The sequence below is a fragment of the Giraffa tippelskirchi genome, chromosome 9 (genome assembly GCF_054371585.1).
Source record: "Giraffa tippelskirchi isolate mGirTip1 chromosome 9, T2T-mGirTip1v1.2.pri, whole genome shotgun sequence".
Lineage (NCBI taxonomy): Eukaryota > Metazoa > Chordata > Mammalia > Artiodactyla > Giraffidae > Giraffa > Giraffa tippelskirchi.
The window spans coordinates 12,678,700-12,706,134 of NC_137283.1; the positions used below are offsets into that span (position 1 = coordinate 12,678,700).

At 43.4% G+C, this 27,435-nt stretch overlaps 2 protein-coding genes across 7 annotated transcripts in view; one reads left to right on the plus strand and one right to left on the minus strand.

Annotated features, from left to right (window-relative positions):
• The window catches only part of LOC145520641 (uncharacterized), a 279,274-nt gene that overhangs the window by 125,187 nt on the left and 126,652 nt on the right, over positions 1–27,435 (minus strand). The window contains exon 4 of one of the 6 annotated variants that reach the window (XM_081527641.1): positions 10,035–10,217. The exons of 2 other annotated variants lie outside the window; for them this stretch is intronic. In XM_081527641.1, the coding sequence (XP_081383767.1) occupies positions 10,035–10,217 (183 nt within the window). Of the gene's footprint in view, positions 1–9,680; positions 10,218–14,668; positions 16,358–27,435 lie in introns of those variants that run through there. 3 more of the 6 variants (XR_014064684.1, XR_014064686.1, XR_014064685.1) reach the window with 3 other exon arrangements.
• Positions 12,288–16,114, plus strand: EIF1B (eukaryotic translation initiation factor 1B). Its single transcript, XM_081527642.1, has 4 exons — positions 12,288–12,597; positions 13,515–13,678; positions 13,895–13,996; positions 14,195–16,114. Exons 1-4 carry the CDS (start codon positions 12,567–12,569, stop codon positions 14,237–14,239), a joined length of 342 nt encoding a protein of 113 aa, XP_081383768.1. The 5' UTR covers positions 12,288–12,566; the 3' UTR covers positions 14,240–16,114.

A 27,435-nucleotide genomic window follows, 5' to 3' on the forward strand; every position in this document is an offset into this window, starting at 1 on the left:
TCCTGCAGCAAAAGAACTTGTATTCCCCATGATCTTGAGCCTCTGTATTATACCCTGAGGCTCTGAACTACATGGGGGAAAGGAGACTCAGAGATCCCTGAGATGCCTTTTAAGAATACACATGCCATATATCTGGAGGAAACTCTAATTTGAAAATATATATGCAACCCAATGTTCATAGCAGCACTGTTCACAATAGCTAAGACATGTTCAGTTCAGTCGCTCAGTCGTGTCCGACTCTCTGCGACCCCATGAATTGCAGCACGCCAGGCCTCCCTGTCCATCACCAACTCCCGGAGTCTACCCAAACCTATGTTCATCGAGTCGGTGATGCCATCCAACCATCTCATCCTCTGTCGTCCCCTTCTCCTCCCGCTCCCAATCCTACCCAGCATTAGGGTCTTTTCCAATGAGTCAACCCTTCGCATGAGGTGGCCAAAGTATTGGAGTTTCAGCTTCAACATCAGACCTTCCAATGAGCACCCAGGATTGATCTCTTTTAGGATGGATTGATTGGATCTCCTTGCAGTCCAAGGGACTAAGACATGGGAGCAACCTAAATGTCCATAGACAGAGAAACGAATAAACAAAATGTGCTACATATATACAATACTACTAAGCCATTAAAAAGAATGAAACATTTGCAGCAATAGGGATGGACCTAGAGATTATCACGCTAAATCAGACAGAGAAAGACTGTTATCATATGATATTACTTACATGTCGAATCTAAAAGAAATGATACAAATGAACTTATTTACAAAATAGAGATAGACTCACAGAAAACAAAATTATGGTTACCAAAGAGGAAAGTAGGAGAGGGATAAATTAGTAGGAGTATGGGATTATACTAGTATAGACAACACTAGTATATATAAAATAGACAACCAACAAGGACCTACTGTATAGCACAGGGAAATATACTCAATTTCTTATAATAATATATAAGGGAAAAGAATCTGAAAAAGAATATATATTGTACACACACATATGTATGTGTGTGAATCACTTTGAATCACTGAATCACTTTGTTGTACACTTGAATCTAACACACACTGTAAATTGACTATACTTCAATTAAAAAAAGTAAAGAATACATATGCTAATCCCCATCACCCCCCTTACCAAGTCCAAACATTTCACAAAATTCTAGTCCCTAATCAAAATTCTAGCCCCACCCTGGCCCAAGAGACTAGATGATGCTCAAAGTAGGCGTCCCTGAGTTGGGGGCCGACTCAGAGACCAAGCAGACAGACTGGAGAGAAGGGAAGAAGTGGCGAGGTCCTCAGGTTTCCCTTTTGGCTGCTGGCTCAGTGGCAGTTTCAGTAGCTGAAAATGTGGAAATAGATTTGGGAAGTCTGCTCAAATTTTCATGTGAACTGATTTTGCAGTCTCCACATTTTGTAATCAGCCACCGTGAAAGACATCTAAAATGATCATCCTGAGTAACTGAAAGAGGTCCTTCATGGACTGCTTGTACCACTTCCTCCACTGTTTTTAACTGAGCATATTCCAGCTCTGCAACATGGTGACTGAGTTTATGGCTAATAATTTCTAATGTTTTCACAACATCCTAGCCCATGCATGAAGACAAATCTCATCCCATCTGTTTTTCCTGCTAATGGGTCAGTGATGTCCCCACAGCTAATTATAGCAATTGCATACAAAATAACATGTTTACTTTGGAAAGCCAGACTTGGTGTTTGTGACTGGGTAGTTCTGACAGATGCACAGCTGTTTCTAAGAGGGTGAAGGTCTTTACTCTTTTTCATCTGTAAGCAAAAGCCACATGGAACCCCTTTAGGCAATTACCAGGAAAAAAATGCTATTGAGGATGCTGTCTGTTACACTGCCTGGGGTCCTTTTATTTATCTTGGAATTATACTCCAAGAAACAATGACACTGCCCTCCCAACTCATTGCTGCACTGACAGCTCTGCAAATTCTCAAGTTTCTGTCAAAAAGAATTATTATTAAAGATGTCTGATATTCAAAGGGAATTGAGGTGAGCTGAACTCAAGAGTAGATTTTCTTTCATTTAATCTATTTCCTCACCCTCTTTCCGTGTCCTATCCATTTCTCAAAGTTAAATGGCTTTGTTTACATAACTGTCCATCTTTGTTTCCCCTCTTTACAGATGCTTTTGATGCAGAATAACTTCCTCTCCATGTCTGTTTTTCTTAACTCAAGGGGAAGTTCTAATGCATTCCCTCCTTGCCAGTTAACTTATGATAACCAGTGTAACCTAAGTGGAGGGGATCTGAGATCCTCCCTGGTTGCATGAATGTTTGGAAATAGTTAGCTCATCTACTTCAGCTCTGTCCCCTCATCCTGACACCATGATGCCACTGAATGCAGCTAGGAGGTTGCCAGTCTACCGGGCTCAGCTGTCCTCAGCTGGTGACAACCACTCATAACCCAGCCTTTGGGATGCAACTTCCTTTCCTTGACTTTCAACATATCATCTCCTGATTTCTCCTCTTATCTTAATAAACACACTGACACAGTTTGAGCAGAGAAGGAGTCAGCAAAGCAGTTGGAAATAGCATGACCAATGATATGGAAGAAAAGCAAGAGACGATGAAGTCACGGCAGCCAAGAAAAGAAAAGAGTAGTTCATGCTGTCAAATGCTGCAAAAAGGACCAAGTCAGAAACAGTGAGACAGCATTGGGTTGGCAATATGGGGTCAAGCACACTTGGGCATGGATGATCTCAGCATAGCAATGGAGACGGAAGCCTGTGCGGAGGAGTTAAGGAGAGATGAATCATGAACAAGCAGAGACAGTGACCTTAGACAACTCTTTGGAAGAGGAGAGAAATGGGTCCTGGCAAGAAAAGAATATGTGTCAAAGGAATTTTTGTTTTTGTCTATTAAGACATAAGATTCTAGAGCATATTTGCATCCTGGTGGAACTAAATCTATAGAGAGAGAGACATTATAGATGCAAGAGGGAGAGGTGGATAATTCCAGGAGCAACATCCCTGAAAGAGGAAAACAGGGATGCTCAACCAGAGTAACAAGTTGGCAAGGCAAAGAGCACAGGGACAAACGCAGTGAGATTTGGAGATTTGGTGGCTGGTGTTTGTTTCCATCTGATTGCTTCTATAGTCTTAGTAAAGTACAAGCAGGGTCATCAGCTGAGAAGGAACATGGGGGAAGGAATTCGGGTTTGAGAAGACCAATGTATGAAATCATCATTGCAGAGAGAAAAAGGAAAACATCTGAGTAAGTGCCGTAAGGACTGTGACAGTGAACGCCCATGTGGGATTTGTGGTCCAGAATTTAAAATGGGGCTCAGGAAAACACAAGTATTGTGTGGAAAGCATTTAGCCCTAACCTGGTACATATTGCACACTTGGTAGGTGCAAGCTATTACTATATTGCCACATGAATATTTCTTTTTTCTTTGCTTATATGAGATACAATCCTGTCCAAAAAAAGAAAAAGGAATAAAGAAAGAAACTGAATCTTGGTTGAGATTGTTTCCAGCCTTGTAAATTCACTAAATAAAGAAAATGTTTTCAATAAAGGTGATTAAACTCAAAAGTCTTGAAACCATAGACCCGAGAAACTGACAAAATATGAAGTGTATGATATCAATTAAATAAGATTTTATAAGGACATGGTGCTACAGGTTGATATCTCAGTGTAGCTGTTACCAGAGCCTTGGGCAGCCCTATGACATAAGGACATGGTTGTTCTAGGATTACATACCATGATGGGCAGATTATGATATGGGAATATTGAATATTAAAAAAAACCAGAATTGAAAGAGACGCGTGTACCCCAATGTTCATCGCAGCACTGTTTACAATAGCCAGGACATGGAAGCAACCTAGATGTCCATCAGCAGACGAATGGATAAGGAAGCTGTGGTACATATACACAATGGAATATTACTCAGCCATTAAAAAAAATACATTTGAATCGGTTCTACTGAGATGGATGAAACTGGAGCCCATTATACAGAGTGAAGTAAGCCAGAAAGAAAAACACCAATACAGTATACTAATGCATATATATGGAATTTGAAAGATGGTAACGATAACCCTATATGCGAGACAGAATAAGAGACACAGATGCATGGAACAATTTTATGGACTCTGATGGAGAAGGTGAGGGTGGGACATTCTGGGAGAATAGCATTGAAACATGTATATTATCATATGTGAAACAGAACACCATTCCATGTCCGATGCATGTGACAAGGGCTCAGGGCCGGGGCAATGGGATGATCCAGAAGGATGGGATGGGGAGGGAGGTGGGTGGGGGGTCCAGGAAGGGGATCACATGTAAACCCATGGCTGATTCATGTCAATGTATGGCAAAAACTATTACAATATTGTAAAGTAATTAGCCCCCAACTAAAATAAATAAATTTATAAAAAAAAAAAAAAATAACCAATGGCTCAGTTAAAAGAGTAATACAATCGATTAAGTTGCCCTCATATTAAAGTGAACTAAGAATTCATGCAAGCTATTATTACATTGAAAGCATCGGCATAAATTTGAGACTTGGAAAGGTCACTGGTCTATCCTTGAAAGAAGCAGCAACAACCTGTGTCATGCCACTTCCAGAAATTGTATGAGCTCATGTAACATGCAGCCTTAACTCCCACGCTGTGGTCCTGGCTCTCCCCTCATTGAGGGGCAGGAGGGGCAGTGTCTTTGGAGAATAGAGCCAGGTAATCAACGAAAATCTACTTTGTTTTCATCTTCACATGACCATAGAGCTCATGTGCTTTCATTGGTCAGTGTGTTGAGAAAGGGAGAGATCAGTCTCTTCACAGCGTGGTAGGTCAGATCGGGCCTGTACCTACAAGTTAAAGCTCAATGAAATGATACCATGCACCTTTCCAAAGAGGCTTTTTTGAACCTAGCTGACTTACCGCTATGGTGTCTATTTTTTTCCCATACTGTTAACGGGTTTCATCTCCTCTGAGAGACAGGAAGTCTCTATCAATTCTATTTGAGTATCACCAGATCTCCATTCCCCTTCTCCATGTCCCAACCCCCCTTTGACCCTACTGACTAAAATGCAACTCTTGGGAATGGTCTTGGTTGAGTCTGTTTTGTAAGTCTGTCATTTTGATTTGTTAATGACTTGAGGTGTGAAGAATGCCTCAGCTCCTGGCTGGTGAACATTTCTCTGTGCTCCTACAGGATGGCAAAACCCTCTATTTAAAGTTTTGTATATTAAATTCTGAAGTATATTATTAAAATATACTTACTTATGATTGGTCATCTTGGCATATCTGGGTTAATACTATTCTTTCGGGTATAGTGCTGACTTGATTTGATAATATTTTATTTACTACATTGACAATGAATCAGAAAAACCTTTTTACTTTCTTGTATCCCATTTTTTTACCACCATTTTATTGAGATATAATTCACATCCCATACAATTTACCCATCATCATAATCAGTTGGGTGCTGAAGAACGGATGCTTTCAATCTGTGGTGCTGGAGAAGACTCCTGAGAGTCCCTTAGACAACAAGGAGATCAAACCAGTCAATTCTAAAGGAAATCAACCCTGAATATTCATTGAAAGGACTGATGCTGAAGCTCCAATACTTCAGCCAGCTGATTCAAAGAGCCAATTTATTGTAAAACACTCTAATTCTGGGAAAGATTAAGGGCAGGAGGAGAAGGGGGGCAGCAGAGGATGAGATGGTTGGATAGCATCACTGACTCAATGGACATGAGTTTGAGCAAACTCCGGGAGACAGTGAAAGACAAGGAAACCTGGTGTGCTGCAGTCCATGGGTTGCACAGTCAGACACGACTCAGTGACTAAACTACAATAATCAATTCTAGAACATTCTCATTAACTCAAAAAAGAAACTGCATACTCCGTAGCTGCAACTACCCATTTCCCCTCAAATGCATCCCCAGTCCTAGGCAACAACTAATCTACTTTGTCTCTATAGCTTGGCCAATTTTAGACAATTCACCTAAGAGGCGTCACGCAGGATGTGGTCTTCTGTGGCTGGCTTCTTTCATTTAGCCTCATGTTTTCAAAGTTCATCCATATTGTAGCATGCATAATTCCTTTTTTGGATGAATATATTCCATTTATGGATATGCAAAATGTTGCTTGTTCATTCATCAGTTGATGGACATTGGGTGTCCTGGGTGTTTCAATACAGTTGGCATGCTTTGCACTGCGTACAAGTTTTACATGTTATCTATTGTGCCAAACATATTCATTATATTATTAAATGTATCTCTATCTTAATTTTTGTTTCTGAAACAAATGTGTTACTGTATTCCATTATGACTGCAAATTCGTCAATTTCTCAATATTTTTCTTTTTTTGCCTCATATGCATTTTGCCAAGTTGTAAGGAATATAAAAGTTTGTGACTCATATTCTTGGTCCAATATAACTATGACCCAGATGAACCCTTCTTCTTTGTCCTGCTTAATGTCATTCTTGAATTCATTTTTCTCAATAGTAATATTGTTATACGCTGCTTTTCAACTAGCACTTGCTTGCAATAACTTTTTCGGTCTCTGTCATTTGACTTTAAATGTATGGTCGGCGAAGGGTCTCCCTTGTGGGACCTCGAGGAGCGACCCGGCAGTCGAGGCTTGGCCGCCCAGAGGGTTGGGGAAGAGGCACAGGCTGAGGCCAGCCCTCTCGAGGTTGGCGGGCTCGAGGCGGGCCGGGCCGGGGGAAACCCTAAGAGAGGCAGTAAGAGTAGGTTGAAGGTGGCTGTGGATCGCCAGCGGCCCCCCTCAGAAAGCCCAGCCGGGCTGCTGTCAGACTCCGAGTCCTCTGATGAGTTCAGTGAGATAGAGCTGATGAGGGTGAGCATTTATGGCAAAGACGGAGGACAGGCCAAGCTCAACAGCCACAAGGGCCCCGGGGACACACCCAGACACTCAAAAGTCCAAGGCAGGGAGAATCTCCTTAACGTGCCAGGCACTTGCCAGTCCTCGGCTCTGCGAGGATTAATCTCGGTTGTGGAAACGCAGGTCAGGCAGGGCTATGCAGAGCAGGGGGACATCTCTCCCTCTAAGAAATTGCAGAGCATGCTCAAGGAGAAGGGGGTCAGCCTGCCCAGGTACCCGAGAGTAGCAGTAGCATCAGCTACTGCAGCTGCCACTACAGGCAGCCTACCGCGGCCCAGTCCTAGGAGGAAGGGGGTCCAGGAGAAGAAATCCCTCAGGGGCGTCTCCAAACTTGCCCCGGGGAGAATCTTCCCTTCCTGGGAGCAGGGAATCTCGGCCACTCCCCTGGATCCGGTCACCTTCCCCCCAGTCTCCGGCATCCCGCTGCTTGAGAGGTCCAAGAAGTATGCCTTGGTCCCTTCGGGAGCCAAAGAATCCAAGCAAACCGGCGCTTGGAAGAAATCCATGGCTAGGCGGGCACGGGAGTTGGTGGCAGCAATGGCGGTGTCCGGAGAAGACAACGACCCAAATAGAGACCCCTTCCCAAAGGGCCGACTGACCACTGACAGGGCACCGGCGTCTTGTCCACGGGTGCATCAAGGAGAACCCAGCAGCACCAACGTCAACATCAGAGGCGGGCAGGATTCAGAAAACTCAGAGCCCGTGGCCATGAACAAGGGAGAAGTCATGCCCAGAGGGCCTGGCGCCTCAGGTGACCGCGAACCAACTGACCATCCCCCAAGACCGAAAAGGCGGCAGCAGCCACCTGCAAGGCAGGGCTGTCCTCGGTGTCTGGTGCTACACAGAGAAACAGACGACCTTAAGGAGCAACTTGCCTCCATGCAGTACCAGGTTGACAAGTTCCGGATCCTTTGAAGTTGAGCCCAGTATCTTCCGGCAAGAGGAGCAGCTGTTACCTCCAGGGCTGACGAGCTGTGGCCAAGCTTGTTGCCTCCTGTTCTGCCTCCACCAGGGCATCCTCTGCCCCTTGTTTTGCTCCCTGTCTGCCCCAGTTTCACAGCAGTTTTTGATTAAAAGGCTTCTCATAAAAAAAAAAAAAAATGTATCATAAATAGCAACTAGGTAACGTTTTGCAGCCATTTTTAGTTAACAGAAAAATATAACATTCATGCTTGTGATTGCTGGTAATTACGTACTTTTAACATCTTTATTATGATTTAATGTTTTAAATTTACTATATGATTTCTTGCTGCTCTTTTCTACATTTTCTTACTTTTTGTTGGATTGAAAAAAGCATGAAATTTCCATTCTTCTAAAAATCACCCATAAATTATTTCACCCTCATTACATACCAATATGATTTAGACATAACCATAATTTTAACTGATTTCTTTATGGACCTATGTTCTTTTATTCCATCTTTCTCTCCTTTGAGTTTTAATTTTTCTGGAGTGTGTCATCAATACTGTCCATGGGAGTAAACTTTCTGAGTTTTTAAACATTTTGAAAAATGCCTTTGTCTTCTTCTTGCTTATTATTTTGCCAAAATATAGGATTTCAGGCCCATAATATCAGAATTTTAAAGATGTTTTGTAATCTTTAATAATCCAGTGAAGCTATGTTTCAGCATTTCCTCCATCAACTAATTTGTTTTTATTTCCTTTAGGAGGAAAGAAATGTCTAATCTGTTGATGACATACCCATATTGCTCAGTGCTGAATTTATTCTTCCCCAAAACATATATTTTCTGACATTATTAGGGATCTTTTGATAGTGAAGATAACAAGCTAGCCATTTTGAGCGAATTACTATTCCCTTCTCTTTAATGATAGCATAACTCTTGATTATTACTATTAATTACAATGATTTATCATTCAAATTCCCACTGCAAGTTAAGTAGGTTTCTGGAGATGTGATTTTACTTTTGGCCTATGCAAATACTCATAATAGTGAGTTCTGCTCTAACACAATTCTACTATCTTCAATGACAAAAAAAGAATTAAATGTCTTAACTGATAATGTTTTCAAGCATTTCCTTTGTATCACACACTGCTAATATAACAATCAAGTGTTCACGATAATAAGCTGAGGTTGTAAAGTGACTTTTCCTGACCTACACACTAGGTCTAGGTCCTCCTACATAAGGAGTCCCACATTTCTCAAGAACCAGCCTGGCTTAGGATCCTTGTTGAGTCACCAGGAACAGCTGGTGGGAGGGGTAACCTCAGCGATACTGAATTCAGAGCGCAGCAGCTGAGGCAGATGGTCAGTTACGCTCACTGAAGCAGAAAACCTGAGCGCCACATCATCACGAGGCCGCTGCAACCAGCAACCTCTGGATGGACAAGGACCCGAGGTCCTCACCTGTTAGCATCTCTTCATGACTGGCTGATAGGAGAAGCAGCTGCATAAAACCCACCATTGTCTTCATGGTAGGCAGACTACTGCAGACACTGTCCACTACATCACAGTGTCCCCTTTATGAGAGCCCAAGAAAAACACCGCCTGTGGCTCAAAGCCAGGCAAAGTCATTCCTCCTGCACAACTGGTATGTTTTCATCCTGTAGGTGTACGAATTTTCTAGCTGATTTTCTCTTTGTCTTAACCACTATAAGTTTAAAGCCAGATCTGAGGTTTCTCTCTAGCTTTGGGGGCTTTTATTTCTCAACTATTCTAACATTAAAAAAAAAAATCTTCCCTGATTCCTTTAGTCAATACTACTGTTCTCTGCAAGTGATCTAAACTCCCTTTGGAAATAAGGCAGGAAATAATCACCTTAAACTAGGCTGATATTGTTTAGAGCTATTAATAAAAACAATAGATTTTAAGTGCTTTAATTTGTTCCTTTTATAACTTTACATATAGGTCAAATTCTTTCACTCTAAACCAGTGCTGTCCAATAGAAATAGTATGTGAGCCATATGCAGTATTACATTTTCTAGTAGCCACATTCTAAAAAGAAACAGGTGAAATTGAGACAATTTAGGTTTTCCAAATGTGTACTTTAGTAGAGTGAGAGCACATCACAATTTGCAGCAGATACACTGCAAGGGTTCAACAGCCACACGTGGTTAGTGGTTCCTGTACTGGACAGGTCAGGTCTAAACACAAAGTCAGAATGATGACTAGAGTCACAAGAGTTTTCCAGACTATCATTACAATTGTATCTGACCTGAATTCATAGTTGGCTTTGATTTCTGAGCTCCTGGGGATCTCTGATGTAAACAGTAGGTCCAAGAAAGTATGCGCTCTCCTGACACAGGTAATGACCATGAAAACCCCAAGATTTCTGGATCTTTTTTTGACTTCTCTATGTTTGTTATTTTTTTCTTGACCGGACCACTCTTGGCTCCTTCTAAGAAAAAATGTAATATAAGATAGTTTGAGATGTCTAGTAACAAAGAAAGAAAACAGAAATGGTTATGCATTGTTTATTCTGAAATTTCATCCAAATAAGTATTAAAAATTACTTTAAAGCACACTGATAAAGGTTCAAAACTAGAAAGCCACTGTAGAAATAATCAACAGATGAACAACAAAAAATGTTTTGCTTCTCCTTATTTTTGAACCAGTTCTAACACTTTACACTTTAGTTTGGATAATAAAAGTGTCATTCATTTAAATCAGGACTAAAAGCCCTAAAATGCAGTTCAGATTTCTGAGAGTTGCAGATTTGATTCTTCAGGCAAATTGTTTAACCCATGAAAGCCTCCATTTCTACATAAGTATAAACAGAGGAATAACTATATTATAGAATGGCTATGAAGATTAATATACTGTGTATAAAGCTTACAACAGGCAAATAGTATATACTCAATAAATTATCCATTTACTATTATTTTTTATAATAGTAAGTTATCCATTTACGATTATATATCATATTAATCACAAATTATTATATATTATCATAGTTAATCACAAAAGATGACTAAATCCAGGTTCCTAAACTGGAGTCTGCAGATTGTTGATCCACAGCTAAAACTGAGGGTGGGTGGGAAGGAGAGTGGATTCCTAAAACTGGATGGAAAATAAGACTCCCCCTACATTCTCACTAATCTCTAAACAAGTTAGCCTTTGCTTCATTATGAATGCTGGCAACATCAAAGTAGTATCTGAAGGATCTGTAACTTTGCACCAGTAGTAGTCACTGATATTTTCAAATTACGCTTCTGATGCTTACAGATATCTCAAAATATTTGTCACCTTTTTGAAAATCCAGCCTTTGTGAGTGCTGCTACTACATCTTCTCAATTAAGGCATTAGTAAAGAAGCAATACTATGTTATTAATGTATTGGTTTTAATTTCAATATATTGTTTCCTTTGTAATCCAACATTTTTTATTTCACGCACTTAAAAGGATTATTCTGAGAATGGGTCCATAGGCTTCACAAGACTGCCATGGCACAAAACAAGGTTAAGAATCCCTGACTTTCAGTCTATCTCTTTGCTTCCATATGGCCAACCAAGTTTTACAGTTGAGCACCTGACTGGGTGAGCCCATTCCCATAGTCACAGGTTTGTTTTTCTGTTTATAGCTTGATAGGAAGATATTACTGTTCTGGTGTCTGACTCTGTCAATTAACCTTTGTGTTCAAGGTTCTATGTCAAGCTGACAGGTTGATTTTCTGGTGCATTCGGTAGACCTGGGGAATATACATGACTCCCACTGGATGCCAGGCCTTTGGTGAAGCTGGGCAGTGGTTTTGAAGCGAGGTTTCAGATCAGTAGAATTAGCATCTCCTGTCAGCTTGTTAAATACGCAAATTCTCGGGTCACACCCCAGAAGTCCTAAAACTGAAACTCCGGCGTCTATTAATCTGTATTTTAAGCCCTCGGGGAGATGTACGCTAGAGTTTGAGAGTTTGAGAATCACCGTGGTAGACACTCGGGAGACAGCACAATCCTGGGTAGGAGGCCCCCACCTCGACTCCTGGTAGGAACTAACAGGGTTCCTGCAACCGGACGAGGTGGGAGATGGAGATGGGAGGTGATAAGGGGAGGCCATCGAGTCGAAAGCCGGGACTTGGGCCTTGGTTTGCTCCTGTACCCCGATTTTACTTACATTACCCAGGGCCTCGAGGGTTACTGATGGAGATTAGCCGCCTCCCCTCCCCCGGCCCCGCCAGCACCGACCCTTCCGCGCTGCCACCCTACAGCGAGAAAAGACGAGCCAAGGGAGAGTGTGAGAGAGAGCGGGGAGGACAGCTCTAGACAACGAGGGTTCTACCCAGACAGATCCGCAGCCCGCTAAACCCTTCCCTGCCCAGCCACCCGGCGCTGGGGGGCGCACCCCCTGCTGGGAATTGAGGTCCCGGAAGCCCACCCGTTCCAGGCTTTCCGGACTGTCTTGCCTCGAGAAAACTACAAGTCCCAGAGTGCTCGGCGCGGGCGGGTCACGTGGGGGGGCGGCGGGCGCGGCTAAATAGTCTCCGTCGGCCATTTTGTGGGAGAAGCCGCAGCGCCGCCTCTTCTTTCGCGTCTTCGCATCCGTTGCCGCCGCCTCTTCCTCCGCCTCCTCCTTCGCCTCTTCCTGCCTCCTCCCGGCTTCCGCCGCCGCCGCCGCCGCTCAAGCCGCATCCCAGCCCCGGGGCCAAGCGACTCCGTATTTATTTCCGTTTTTTCGCCACTGCAGCCTCCTGACACGGTGATCCGGGCGGGCCCCGCAGGAATTTTATCCCCATACCGGCCTCACACTAGTATCGCATGTCCACTATCCAGAACCTCCAATCTTTCGGTAAGAGCGGGTCGCCCCGCTGCCTCCCCCCGCCCGCCGCGTCCTCCGCGCGCCTCTCGGCTGTCCAGCCGCCGCTGCCCGCCCCCGGCGGGGCCGCTCGTCCGCTCCCTGCCTCGCAGGGCCCCCGGTCGCCCTCCCCGCACCCCCGAGTGGGGCTTTGTCTCGGCGCCCAGAAGATGGCGACTGGGCCCCTGGCGACCCCCTCCCTGAAGACGGCCCCCGGAGTCCCGGCCGCGGACCCTGTGCCGCCCCCTGCCCGCTCCCGGACCGGCCTGCGCCTCGCTTCTGCCTCCTGCCACCTCTGAGACCCTGTGCCGCCCCCAGACCTGCCCAGCTGCTGGCCAGGGGGACGCCGGCCCGCGCCGGGGTATCGGCGTCCATTAGCGGTCGGGGCTGTTTTGTGAGCGGCTCTCGGGGGCATTTAGCAGAAGATGCGGCGGGTCAGGCCTCTGATCTGTTATAGGGTAGTGGTCCAGTTCTCTACGTGTAGTACTCTTGATTGAGATATGTGCATCTTTTTTTCCAGGCAGAGTTACTGTTAAATGATTAGGAGGTATCTGTGAATCTTTGTTGTCATCAGAATGTAATCGAGATGACGCACATTTTTTATAGTGGCTATAAAATTAAGGTCTTAAAAACTCAGGATTATGTTTAACGATAACAGTGTCCACTTGTAAGCGTTTTTCTCTTCCGGTATTGGTGGGCATACCTGTTTAAAATCGCGTTTTGTGAGAGTACCTTAGCGGTTTCATTAATAATCTACGCTTATGACACCCTCCCATCCCCACCTGCAGAAAAAAAGCAGAGGCACTAGAACCTTCTTTGCTGAGTGTCTAGGTTGTAGCGAACCATATATCTGGAAATTACTAACTAAAAGATATTTTCCTGCTTTGGATTTTTTTGTATTCCCTTTGCAGACCCCTTTGCTGATGCAACTAAGGGTGACGACTTACTCCCGGCAGGGACTGAGGATTACATTCATATAAGAATCCAGCAACGGAACGGCAGGAAGACACTGACTACTGTTCAGGGCATTGCGGATGATTATGACAAAAAGAAACTTGTGAAAGCTTTCAAAAAGGTAAAGGTGTTAGGAAGAAGAGAGTAAAATGTAGTTATTGAAGGACACCTCCAAGTAGGATTATGGTCCACACCTTGACTTGACTGTCAGTGCAGGTGAAAATGATTGGACCCAAGGAAACTGTATTCGCACTCTTAATTAACATCTAGGCAATCTTAGGATGAAAATAAAATATCATTGTTATTTGATTCAGTTATGTTGAATCTACTTCTCCAGAAATTTGCCTGTAATGGTACTGTGATTGAACATCCGGAGTACGGAGAGGTTATTCAGCTTCAAGGTGACCAAAGAAAAAACATTTGCCAGTTTCTCTTGGAGGTGAGTGATTGGGTGCTTTATGTACAAACTTGAGATTGCTTCTGACATTGTATTTAAGGGTGACATGAATTATAACTTTATCCTCTTCAGTAAAAAATCATGTGGATGAAGCACATTAGTTGTACTTATTTAATGACTGCTCTGATTTCTTAGGAATGAATTTATATGTTAGTGATTCTGCTAAATTTTATTTTGCAGGTTGGCATTGTCAAGGAGGAACAGCTTAAGGTTCATGGGTTCTAAAATGAACCTAAATACGTGGAGAATTTCTTGAATAATTTTGTTCTCTGACCCAGTTTGGCTGCCTTGTGAAATGATTCTCTGCAGTAAATGGACTTTTCATTTATTTAATCATTCAAACTTCCATTCACATCTGCATGATTACAGAAAACATGGGGTATGTAGGCTAGTAACACATAAGAAAATTGCAGTAAGATGGTAATGAAACCCCGTATTCATCTTAACATGTTTCCAATGGAAAATATTTTGTTTTGAGTGTTTATTTGTTTATTGTTCAGTTTATTACTTTTCACTTGATTAAATGTTTTTTTGTTGTATTAAACCATGTATGTTGCAGCTTAACAATAAAAAAAAATATCTATGAGTCCTTTTGTGAGCAGTTAGGCTCCCAAATCTAAGCAAGTAATGTACACCTATAGTTTGTCTTTCATCATTGGCCTTCTCATTTTGTTTATTCTTTCTGATTAATTTCAGATGCTGTTAAAGCTAGAGGAGAACCTTTGTTACATGTAATTTTTGTTCTTTACTCACTGACCTAAAAATAAGAGTAGAAACAATATAAACTCAGTCAAAACCAAGAATTTATCAGAAAGTACTGTTAAATTTTTGAGAAGAAAATGAAACAGTTTAAACTTAAGTATTAGCACATAGAATTCTTTTGGTTCTTTTATTGGTTATGTTACTGGGATGCCACATGAGTCTGTCTCTAAGTGCCAGACAATAAAGTAGGTTTCTGACATAAATTTAGTCAGAGGTGCTGCCTTGCAAGTGTGGGTGGGTGGTACTACTGTTCTCCAGATGAAGAAAGACATTGGGGTTGGGGTTAACTTCCCTAGAGGGCTAGAAAGTGACAGAGTTGGGGTGCCAGCCAAGGGCTTCCAACCAGAGAAGTCACGTTCTTCCACTAAATCCTGGTTTGATACTTATTTCAGTAGAAGAAGTAAGAACCACAGGTAATAGTGCATGGGGACTGGGAGTATTGTGAGAAATAAGAGAATTAATGGTTCTTATTTACGAGATTCCTGCTGTTTATCCTCTTTTTGAGTTCCAGGCTTCTGCTTTTTTATTGACAAGAGAATTAATGGTTCTTATTTATGAGATTTCTGCTGTTTATCCTCTTTTTGAGTTCCAGACTTCTCCTTTTTTATTGAGCCATCATTATTTGCTCAGTTATACAAAGCTTCCCTTGTGGCTCAGATGGTAAAGAATCCGCCTGCAATGCAGGAGACCGGGTTCAATCCCTGGGTTGGGACGATCCCCTGGAGAAGGGAATGGATACCTACTCCAATATTCTTGCCTGGAGAATTCCACAGACAGACAGCCTGGCAGGCTACAGTCCAGAGAGTCTCAGAGCTCAAGGGACTGAGCAACTAACATTTTCACAAGCTGTGTCCTTAAAACCATTTAGCCAAGACAGAGAAATGCATCTACAGTAGTCACCCCTTTATCCAAGGAGTATCTATTCCAAGACCCCAAGTGGATATCTGAAACTGCAGATAGTATCAAACCCTATATACACTATTTTTTCCTATACTAAGGGGTAAATAGCATATACTGTGTGGATATGCTGGAGAAAGGGATGAATCAGGTCTTGCCCAGATGGAGCAGATTGAGATTCCATCTCACGGTGCCCAGTATTAAACCTATGAATTATTTATCCCTAGAATTTTCCATCTAATTTTGTTTTGGACCACAGGTAATAAACTGCAGAAAGGGAAATCACAGATAAGGAGGGAACTGTTGGATGGATGTATGCTTTTAAGCTAAATGCAGTGGGATAATGATGTGGAAAATGTCACTACATTCTGTTGCAGCTGAATTCTTGCTCCTGTTTTGATGGTACTGCTTTTGGAAAATAAAATCAGCCCCCACAGTTTACCTCTGGAGGATACTTGATAGGTTTTGTGACTTTCTCACCCCATCCTACCTCTAAGCAAGAGAGACTGGGAATATTGAGAAGTGCGTACACGAGGAAACGGTGCCAAATTTGGTAAGCTCATTCCTGAAAAACAGCAATTTGACCAAGAAGGTCGAGAGGCATGGGAGAATTTTCTAATTTGAGAAATCTTCACTTTTCTACCGGTAACATTTTGTAGCCATTCCATCTCACATGGAGAGGTGCTGGGGAAACAAAACAATAGAGTAGACACATTAACACACTGAAGTGTTGCTTCAGCTAGGGAGATCCGAGGGGGTGCAGGGGAAAGGATTGTCTGTTGAGATTGAACAGGAACATAGGCGGATAAGGGAAACCTTGTTAAACTGTTTCCCCAGAGGTAAGCTCTTGGCCTGATCCTTCAGCCTGTGAGCCCCAGATACATGGCTTGGACTTGTCACCTATAGGGCAGTCCTCATCCTTAGAGCGAGAACAGTATCATGTACCCTTCTTGTCTTTGAGCAATACAATAGAGATAGCTACACATTTCTACAGTTTTACTGAAACCAGTCAATGTCCGCTCAAGTGGGGAAGCTGTCAGACAGGGAGCCTTAGAGATACACCTAAGAGCAAAGCTCAATGTTCTTGTCTGCTTCAAGGGCTGCAACACTTGTCTGCGAAAGGGATGAGGTGGTATTGTGGAACAAGTGGGAGAAGACGTCCTACAGACGCAGCTACGTAGCTAAAGTACCGAACCAAGTGGTACCTCCTTGTGCCTCGTGTGTGGGAAGGTTGTGATCTGCAGATTTTTAGTGGTCTGTACTTTGACAGTGCAAAATGAAAACGAGCGGGTAGAGGACTAGTAGATTTGTCCCTGAACCTCTACACTCGGTAGAGGTTTTGGTGACGCCAATGGGAGATTGACCTTTGGTTGATTGAGGCACAGCCTGAGTAGACTGCTGCTATAGCAACAATGTCCTCTGCCCTTCGATCTTGGCCCCACAGGAGGCAGAGGAAAACCTGGGGGTTGGGGGTGCCCCCTTCCTGTCTAGGAACTCACGAGCTGTTCTCTGAACCACCCTAGAAAGAGGGTGGCTCTCATCTTAGGGAAGGAACAGTCCTAGTCCCAATCAGATACGCTTAACCAAAATAACTTGAGACGTACAGAATGCTAACAGCCGTCTGTGTGCCTTCTGTCACCAGCTGGGCTCCAGCGAAAGGAATGGGCAGTTAGGAAAAATCAAGCTCATTAGATTGCCTACACAGACTTGTTCAGTGGGCCTGTGAGGTTTCCCCACACCAAGCCAGAATTGGGCGTGGGAAGGAAATGAGGCAGGCAAGGCGCTGCTGTATCTAAAACCAGAGAATTCTCACTCGCAGTGGACAGCAACCAGCTGCCCTTGCTTGACATGCAACATTGTGCTTGTCTGGGATCGTGGGGGCCAAGTGAATCGGCTAGTGAATCAAGCAGGAATAAATCCATGTAAGGGTGCCTTCAGTATTGATGGCTCCTTTCACGTGGCTATGTGGGCATTTAACTCCCTTTTCATCTGGATAGTGGAAGCTTGGAAAAAGAAAAGCCCTAAGCCGGAGGAATGGCTATATTTCTTCACTCCTGGAAAACCATGGTGGCATGAGTGCCAGCAGAGGAGGGAATACCACGCTGTCCTTGGGTGTTCCTAATCCAGGCATATTGTGTCAGATGACAGGTGGCCTGTGGGGTTCTCTGGTCTATTGTTTAGTCACTTAAGTCGTATCCAATTCTTTTGTGACGCCATGAACCGTAGCCCTCCAGGCTCCTCTGTCCATGGGATTTCCCAGGCAAAAATACTGGAGTGGTTTGCCATTTCCTTCTCCGGGGGATCTTCCTGATCTAGGGATCGAACCCACGTCTCCTGCATCTCCTGCATTGGCAGGCAGGTTCTTTACCACTGAGCCACCAGGGAAGCCCTCTCTGGTCTTTATGGAGAACTTAAAGGGCAATTTAAACTCAGCGTTGGTGGTGAGGATGCCAGTGCGAGGTGGCCTGTTAGCTCATTGGCCTGATTTTGAATCTAGCAGGGGGAGCAGTAGATCTGTCAATGAACTGAGGGCAGGATCTGAATCGTGGTGCTTTCATCTCACACCAGTGAACAACCTGCAGACTTCTTTTCATGCAAAAAGCAATTACATAGAGATAAGCACCATTCATTCAGTGCACAAAGGGGACTAAAGTTCAAAGCTAAATTCCCCTACTAGAAATCTAAGTAATCGTGATCCTCCAAGCTGGGCTTCTGCTGCAGTCCTCTGCTCTAGCCTGGAGGGTCTCTGGGCCTACAGGATGATCCAGAAGGAAGCTAGCTGTAACCACTGTGTTTGTCTCCATGTCTTTCATCCATCAACAGGCCCCCAGGCCCACCTCAGTTACTGGGCAAGGAACCACATATAGTCTGGAGAGTGGAGATAAGTCAGAAAGTACTTTAATCCACATCACCCATGACAGATTCCATGGGGAAAACATCACCAAAGATTTAGAGAATGGTATAATCCCTCGAGGGATTCTGGGTCAATCCCTGGGTCGATTCCCCCAGAATAGGAAATGGCAACCCACTCCAGTATTCTTGTCTGGGAAATCCCATGGACCGAGGAGCCTGGTGGGTTACAGTCCATGGGGTCGCAGAGAGTCAAGTTGAATGTGACTGAGCACACACACATAACCCCTTGAACTAGGGAAAAGGCCCATCTACTCCCTGGTCACTAATGTCTAAGTGCCTAATTGCTATTAACTTGTGAAAAATTCAGGAAGCGTTAACCTGATACTCAGAACTGTGAGAACCACTAGCAACCTACTCAATGGATTAAGATTGTTGAAATGAAACACCATAGGGTACCAAGGGAATGATTTTATGGAAGTAAGGACATGTAGCAACAGAACTGGTTCCAAATCAGGAAAGGCGTACGTCAAGGCTGTATATTGTCACCCTGCTTATTTAACTTATATGCAGAGTACATCATGAGAAACGCTGGGCTGGAGGAAGCACAAGCTGGAATCACAATTGACAGGAGAAATATCAATAACCTCAGATATGCAGATGACACCACCCTTATGGCAGAGAGTGAAGAAAAACTAAAGAGCCTCTTGATGAAAGTGAAAGTGGAGAGTGAAAAAGTTGACTTAGAGCTCAACATTCAGAAAACTAAGATCATGGCATCCGGTTCCATCACTTCATGGCAAATAGATGGGGAAACAATGGAAACAGTGAGAGACTTTATTTTTGGGCTCCAAAATCACTGCAGATGGTGACTGCAGCCATGAAATTAAAAGATGCTTACTTCATGTCAATGTATGGCAAAACAAATACAATATTGTAAAGTTAAAAAATAGATAAACTGAGATGGATGAAACTGGAGCCCATTATACAGAGTGAAGTAAGCCAGAAAGAAAAACAACAATACAGTATACTAATGCATATATATGGAATTTGAAAGATGGTAACGATAACCCTATATGCGAGACAGAATAAGAGACACAGATGCATAGAACAATTTTATGGACTCTGAGGGAGAAGGTGAGGGTGGGACGTTCTGGGAGAATAGCATTGAAACATGTATATTATCATATGTGAAACAGAACACCATTCCATGTTCGATGCATGAGACAAGGGCTCAGGGCCGGGGCAATGGGATGACCCAGAGGGATGGGATGGGATGGGGAGGGAGGTGGGTGGGGGGTCCAGGAAGGGGAACACATGTAAACCCATGGCTGATTCATGTCAATGTATGGCAAAAACTATTACAATATTGTAAAGTAATTAGCCCCCAACTAAAATAAATAAATTTATTTTAAAAAAAAATAGATAAACTAATTAAAAAAATAATAAAAAATAAAAGATGCTTACTCCTTGGAAGGAAAGTTATGACCAACCTAGACAGCATATTAAAAAGCAGAGACATTTCTTTGCCAACAAAGGTCCGTCTAGTCAAAGCTTTGGTTTTTCCAGCAGTCATGTATGGATGTGAGAGTTGGACGGTGAAGAAAGCTGAGTGCTGACAAATTGATGCTTTTGAACTGTGGTGTTGGAGAAGACTTGAGAGTCCCTTGGACTGCAAGGATATCCAACCAGTCCATCCTAAAGGAAATCAGTCCTGAATATTCATTGGAAGGACTGATGCTGAAGCTGAAACTCCAATACTTTGGCCACCTGGTGCTAAGAACTGACTCATTGGAAAAGACCCTGATGCTGGGAAAGATTGAAGGCAGGAGGAGAAGGGGACAACAGAGGATGAGATGGTGGGATGGCATCACCAACTCAATGGACATGAGTTTGGGTAAACTCCGGGAGTTGGTGATGGACAGGGAGGCCTGGCGTGCTGCAGTTCATGGGGTCACAAAGAGCTGGACACAACTGAGCAACTGAACTAAACTGAACTGAACTGAAAGAGGAAGATGCTAAGAGCAAGTATGCAGTCCTTTACCACCCCCTTGTGGCCACTTAAAAAACTTGTTCGCTCTTGATGGTTTGTAAATTACAGAAGCTTTAAGTTGTTGCAGGAATCATTAAAGCATCAGCTGATAGGTTTAATTTTGTCATCCCTCAAATGTTATGCAGAAATTGATCTAGCCAACAATCCCTTATCATTGCAATCCATAGAAATATATTTCGGTTTGCTTTTACCTGGGAGAGTTAAGAAAATGCTTTCATAGTCTTGGCCTGGGGATGTATAAAGCCACCTCACCTATTATCTATCCCAGTGTTGATAGAAGGAATTTAATTCAAGTGTAAACAGAGACATCTGTTTATAGCCTCCAGAGAATGGATGATTAAGCCAGAAACAACCAAGGCTTCTGCTAAATTGTCACCTGTTGGGTAACACAATCTGGAGTTTTACACACACAAGGGACTGACCCAGACTTGCTCATGAGTGTCCATGAGTCTCCGGCAGAGGCATGGGTCGGCGGTGGCCTACTGCAGGGTTGGGGGCACTGAGTGCAGCAGTGCATGCATGGGACATTTTGAAGGAGGTCGCCTTTATCTTCATTACCTCCACCATAGTTTGGCCTCAGGTCAAACAACAGGGAGGGTACACAGTCTCGCCCACCAACAGAAAATTGGATTAAAGATTTACTGAGCATGGCCCCGCCCATCAGAACAAGACCCATTTTCCCCCTCAGTCAGTCTCTCCCATCAGGAAGCTTCCATAAGCCTCTTATCCTTCTCCATCAGAGGGCAGACAGACTGAAAACCACAATCACAGAAAACTAACCAATCTGATCACACGGACCACAGCCTTGTCTAACTCAATGAAACTATGAGCCATGCCGTGTAGGGCCACCCAAGACGGATGGGTCATGGTGGAGAGTTCTGACAAAACTGGAGAAGGGAATGGCAAACCACTTCAGTTTCCTTGCCTTGAGAGCCCCATGAACAGTATGAAATGGCAAAAGATAGGACACTGAAAGGTGAACTCCCCAGGTTGGTAGGGGCCCAATATGCTACTGGAGATCAGTGGAGAAATAACTCCAGAAAGAATGAAGAGACGGAGCCAAAGCAAAAACAGCACCCAGTTGTGGATGTGACTGGTGATGGTGGTAAAGCCCGATGCTGTAAAGAGCAATACTGCATAGGAACCTTGAATGCTAGGTCCATGTGAAGTGAAGTGAAGTTGCTCAGTTGTGTCCAACTCTTTGCAATCCCATGGACCGTAGCCTACCAGGCTCCTCCATCCATGGAATTCTCCAGGCAAGAGTACTGGAGTAGGTTGCCATTCCCTTCTCCAGGGTTAGGTTCATGAGTCAAGGCAAATTGGAAGCGGTCCAACAGGAGATGGCGAGAGTGAACATCGACATTTTAGGAATCAGTGAACTAAAATGGACTGGAATGGGAGAATTTAATTCAGATGACCATTACATCTACTTTACACATACACACACACGCCATAAATACGTAGTGCCCTCAGTTTAAACCTCTATCTTGGGTTTACACAGATGAGTGTGACTTTCCAGCCACTGAAGTCACACCCACTTAGAGGGTCACTTGAACACTAGCAACCTTTGTCTGGGAAAAGTAGTGACTGGGCTCCCTTAAAGCCCTGACATCCTCAATGATGCCACTGCCTTAGGCCTAAAGATCCCAGAACATGACTCACTTGGCAGATTAACCATTAGTAATATGCTCACTTGGAGAGCCTCTGGCAGATCTCACCTTCACAAGTAAGGGAAGCCTAATGGGAGCTCTGGAGAAGGCAATGGCACCCCACTCCAGTACTCTTGCCTGGAAAATCCCATGGACGGAGGAGCTTGGTGGGCTGCTGTCTATGGGGTCACACAGAGTCGGACACAACTGAAGCAACTTAGCAGCAGCAGCAATGGGAGCTCAGTGGTAGCCTGGAAATTGTTCAGGGATTTGATTCTATGTGAGTCGAGGATGGCATCACAAGAGGGCATCTGACCAGAGAATCTCCCCAGGGAGGTGTTGGGAGGTTTAACTTCAGAAAATGTACTATCTCTAACAATAGATCCTTTGACACTTCCACATTTTAACCAAGCATTGTCCCTCATTCTCTCACTTCCCTTGTAACAAAAGTAAAAAATGGCTAACCTCTTTTCAACACTTGTAACCTAGAGTTCTGAGTACCTTTTGTACATCAGCTCATGTAATTCTCACAGACTTCATGACGCGGCATAGCTTCCCTGGCTTACCAGTATAATTATCTCCTTGCAAATACCCTCGTCTCCTTTGATCTTGTCTCCTTCCTTTGTACTCATTTGTCAAAACGCTACCCTTGTTAAACTCAACTCCTGGCTCCGTACCTACACAGGACAGCTGACGGCTGCTGGAGGAAAACAATGGTTCTGTGCCCTTTCCCCTCATCCCCGTCCTGCATCTTACACAGTTGAAGGCTTTGCCTCATCCTTCATTGAGGTATTTGAAGCTCCTGCATTTTTCCATCTTCAGATCTTCTCATCTAAGGCAATGGTGTATACTCTCTGTCTTCTTTTCTGTTTATAATGGATGAAGGGTACTTGCTCCCATTAAAACTAAGCCCTCAATTTGCATCCTCTTCTCAATGAATTATCACTGTCATTACCCTCCTTTTTCTGAATCATCAATTTCTCCCTCCCTACTGGATCCTTTTCTCTTTTTTTTAGCTTTTAAAAAAATGTTTATTTTTAACTGGAGGATAATTGCTTTAAAATATTGTGTTGGTTTCTTCCATACATCAACATGAATCAGCCATAGGTATACATATGTCCCCTCTCTCTTGAACCTCCCTCCCACCTCCTACCCCACCCCACTCCTCTATGTTGTCACAGAGCACTGGTTTGAGCTCCCTACATCATACAGCAAATTCCCACTGGCTATTTTATATATGGCAATTAAATTTCCATGCTACTCTCTCAATTTGTCGCACTGTCTCCTTCACCCACTGTGTTCACAAGTCTGTTCTCTATGTCTGCGTCTCCACTGCTGCCCTACAAATAGGTTCATCAGTACCATTTTTCTAGATCCCATTTGTATGTATTAATCTGTGATATTTGTCTTCCTCTTTCTGACTTACTTCACTCTGTATAATAGGCTCTAGGTTCATCCACCTCATTAGAACTGACTCAAATGTGTCCCTTTTTATGCCCGAGTAATATTCCATTGTAAATATATACCACCCAACTGTATCCTTTTCATCAGATACAGATATCCCCTAATACTTCCCATCTTTCAAATTCAGGCATACCTCCAGAGATATTGTGGTTCTGTTCCAGCCCACTGCAATAAAGTGAATATTGTAATAAAGAGAATATCACCATGTAGCCACTATGAAAACAGTATGGAGGTTCCTCAAAAAGCTAAGAATAGGGTTGCCATATGAGCCAGCAATCCCACTCCTGGGCAAATATCCAGACAAAACTAATTCAAAAAGATCCATGCACCCCTAAGTTCATAGCAGCACTATGCACAACAGCCAAGACACAGAAACAACCCACACATCCGTCAGCAGATTAGTGGATGAAAAAGATGTGATAGTTAACATATACAGTGGAATATTAGTTGGTTATAAAAGGAATGAAATAATGCCATTTGCAGCAACATGGATGGAGATTATCATACTAAGCGAAGTCAGAGAGAGAAAAAAACCACTTGATATCACTTATACATGGAATCTAAAATACAATGCAAATAAATCTATTTAGAAACAGAAACAGACTCAGAGAATTTTTGGATCTGTCCCCAAAAGCAAAGGCAACAAAAGCGAATATAAACAAGTGGGACTACACCAAATTAAAAAGCTTCTGTGCAGAAAAGAAAGCCACCTACAAAATGAAAAGGCAACCTACTGAGTGAGAGAAGATATTTGCAAATCATCTATCAAATAAGGAGTTAATATCCAAAATATATTAAGAATTTAAACAAATTAATAGCAAAAACAAACAGTATAATTTTTGAAATGGGCAGAGGATCTAGATATTTTCCCAAAGACATAGAGATGGTCAACAGACACATGCAAAGATGTTTAGCACCACTAATTATCAGGGAAATGCAAATCAAAATCACAGTGGGATATCATACCTGTTAGAATGGTTATTATCATAAAGACAAGAAATAACAATGTTGGAGAGGGTATGGAGAAAAGGGAACCCTCATACACTGTGGGAATGTAAATTTGTACAGCCACTATGGAAAACAGTATGCAGGTTCCTCAAAAAATTAAAAATAGAGCTACCATACAACCTAGCAATTCCATTTCTGGATATTTATCCAAACAAAACAAAAATAGTAATTTGAAAAGATATATGCACACCTATGTTTACGGCAGCTTAGTTTACAACAGCCAAGATGTGGAAGCACCCTAAGTGTTCATCAATAGATGAAGGAATAAAGCTGCTGCTCTTTAGTCGCTAAGTGATGTCCGACTCTTTGCAACCTCATGGACTGTAGCCTGCCAGGCTCCTCTGTCCATGGGATTTCCCAAGCAAGAATACTGGAGCGGGTTGCCATTTCCTTCTTCAGAATGGGTAAAGAAGATGTGATAAATATATATACGATGGCATCCTCCTCAAGCTAGATCACTGTCACTGCATGTGTCACGCTCCTCAACTAGTGTATTTGGAGATAATCAGGTGTTAATGTAATTCTGTGAAGACAGCGCTGCTTTTTCACTTTCTAATTCTCTGTTACAGTGTGGCAGGGATATCTTCTGTAAATTAAGTTGGAAAAGAATAGTAGCTGCAGTACCGCATATAGCCAATAGATGATGCTATTGACCTATTTAAATACAGCCCTTGCAGCCCCTGGAGAAGGGCATGGCCACTCACTGCAGTATTCTTGCCTAGAGAATCTCATGGACAGGGGAGCCTCGTGGGCTATACATACAGTCCATGGGGTCGCAAAGAGTGGGACATGACTGAAACGGCTTAGCGCACATAGCACACATTAGTGGTGGTGTTAGTCGCTCGGTCGTGTCTGACTCTTTGTAACCCCTTGGACTGTAGCCCACCAGGCTCCCTGGTCCATGGGATTTCCCAGGCAAGAATCCTGGAGTGGGTTGCCATTCCCTTCTCCAGGGGATCTTCCTGACCTAGGGATGGAACCTGGGTTTCCTGCATTGCAGGTGGATTCTTCACCATCTGACACAAGGGAATCCCTTTGCTTGTCTTTGAGTTTGTTTTAGAGAAAATACCTACAAGTCAGAAGAAATGGAGAGGTTATACAAAACTGGCTAAATTCTCAAATGCTCCAGGCACTCAAGAAAAAAAAAAAAAACAACTTTGGTTTAAAAGGTACAGAAAAAGGTCCCTCCTGGGATTTATTCCCCTTTGTCATGATGTCTAAGTGACCTGCTCAGCCATTCCCTGGAGATGCCTCCCTTGGCACAGTCACCTGGCAGTCACCTGGCTGGCTTGTTTTGGACTGCAGATAAGCAGGCTTCCTGGAACTCACTTTCAAGGGTTAAAAAAGAGCCTTTATTTGGGAATAATTTTCCACCAGAGTGAAATTGAACATGGGTGTGATGATTTCTGAGGGAGGTGTATCCTCTTTGGAGCAAGTGTAAATCACTATAACTTTCCGGAATGAAACTTGAATGAATTTCATTTTAACAAAATTACATGTTGAGGGCTTTAAATTGTTCAGATCTTCCACCTTCAGGTACTTTTTTAAAGGAAATCATCAGAGGGAAGTGTTAGGAACAATGGAAAGGTTTTGACAGTTTTTTAAAAAGGTGATATGGCAATGGGCCCATGAGCCCCATAAGTGCCCCCACATTTGTGGATCTAGCCATTTCTTATCCCCATGAGATCCCTGAGAGAGCCATGTACTAAGGAACAAGGCACATATAATTACTGCTTGGTCACTGCACCCCAGGCCTGCATCTCCCCTTGCAGGTCTCCAGGCTCTTAGCTCCTAGCCCCAATTTCCTTCTCTCAGATCCAACTTCTGGATGAAGAACAGAGGGGCACATGAGATGAAGAGATGGCCAGGTGCCCCCTGAGACCAGTTTTCTCTGATTGAGATGAAACCGCTGGAGACAGAGGCCGTGCTCAAAGGCATCACCTTTTAACAGCCGACTTTGGTACCATGGAATGTCACCCTCCACCCAACCACCAAAAAAACATCACTAGACTAGAGCAGAGGCTGAGTCCCCCTGAAACACATGCACTGAAGCCTCAGGGCCCTCACCCGCTCAGGCCTTGTCCAGGTCCCCGAGCCCAGATCTGCATGTGTATGTTTTATTTTTCCTTTCTTAAAGAATGTCTCTAAAACTGTACAAGCATCAGGTCCCTGCAGACTGGGGATGTTCCTGCTCTGAGAAATCTGAGTAGGGAAGCTGGGAAATGATCAAGCAGTGAGTATCATGCACTGTGGCTTTCTGAGAAGAGTCATATTAGAAGTCCTGAGAGGGGCAGGAGCAACGGGCAAGCAAAGCTTTGTCTACCCAGAAATGATGAGCCTCATTAGGCAAGGGGGGAGCTACAGTGAAGGTGAAAATGTCTCCCGGGGTTGTGATGGGGAGTAAATGAGTAAATGAGATGATTCCATAAAGGTCTGAGCATGTGTTCTGCAGAGTCAATGGTTGCTAAACTTTATGATTTTTATTATCAGTATAATTATGAATTATTTGCATCATTCAATGTTATGGTGAAGATCTGCTAACTCCACTTGTTGGGGTCCCTGAAGCTCCCATGGGTCTAGTTTCAGTCACTTCTAAGTCCTGGTACAATTAAGGTTTCTTTTTCTAATTTCCATCAAAGTCTGTCTCCTTCATGCTCTATCGTAGTCTCACAATAAACTCCCATCTTTCCGAGGACAAGGCCTAACTCTGGCAGGCATCATCTCACTGGCGCCTCCAG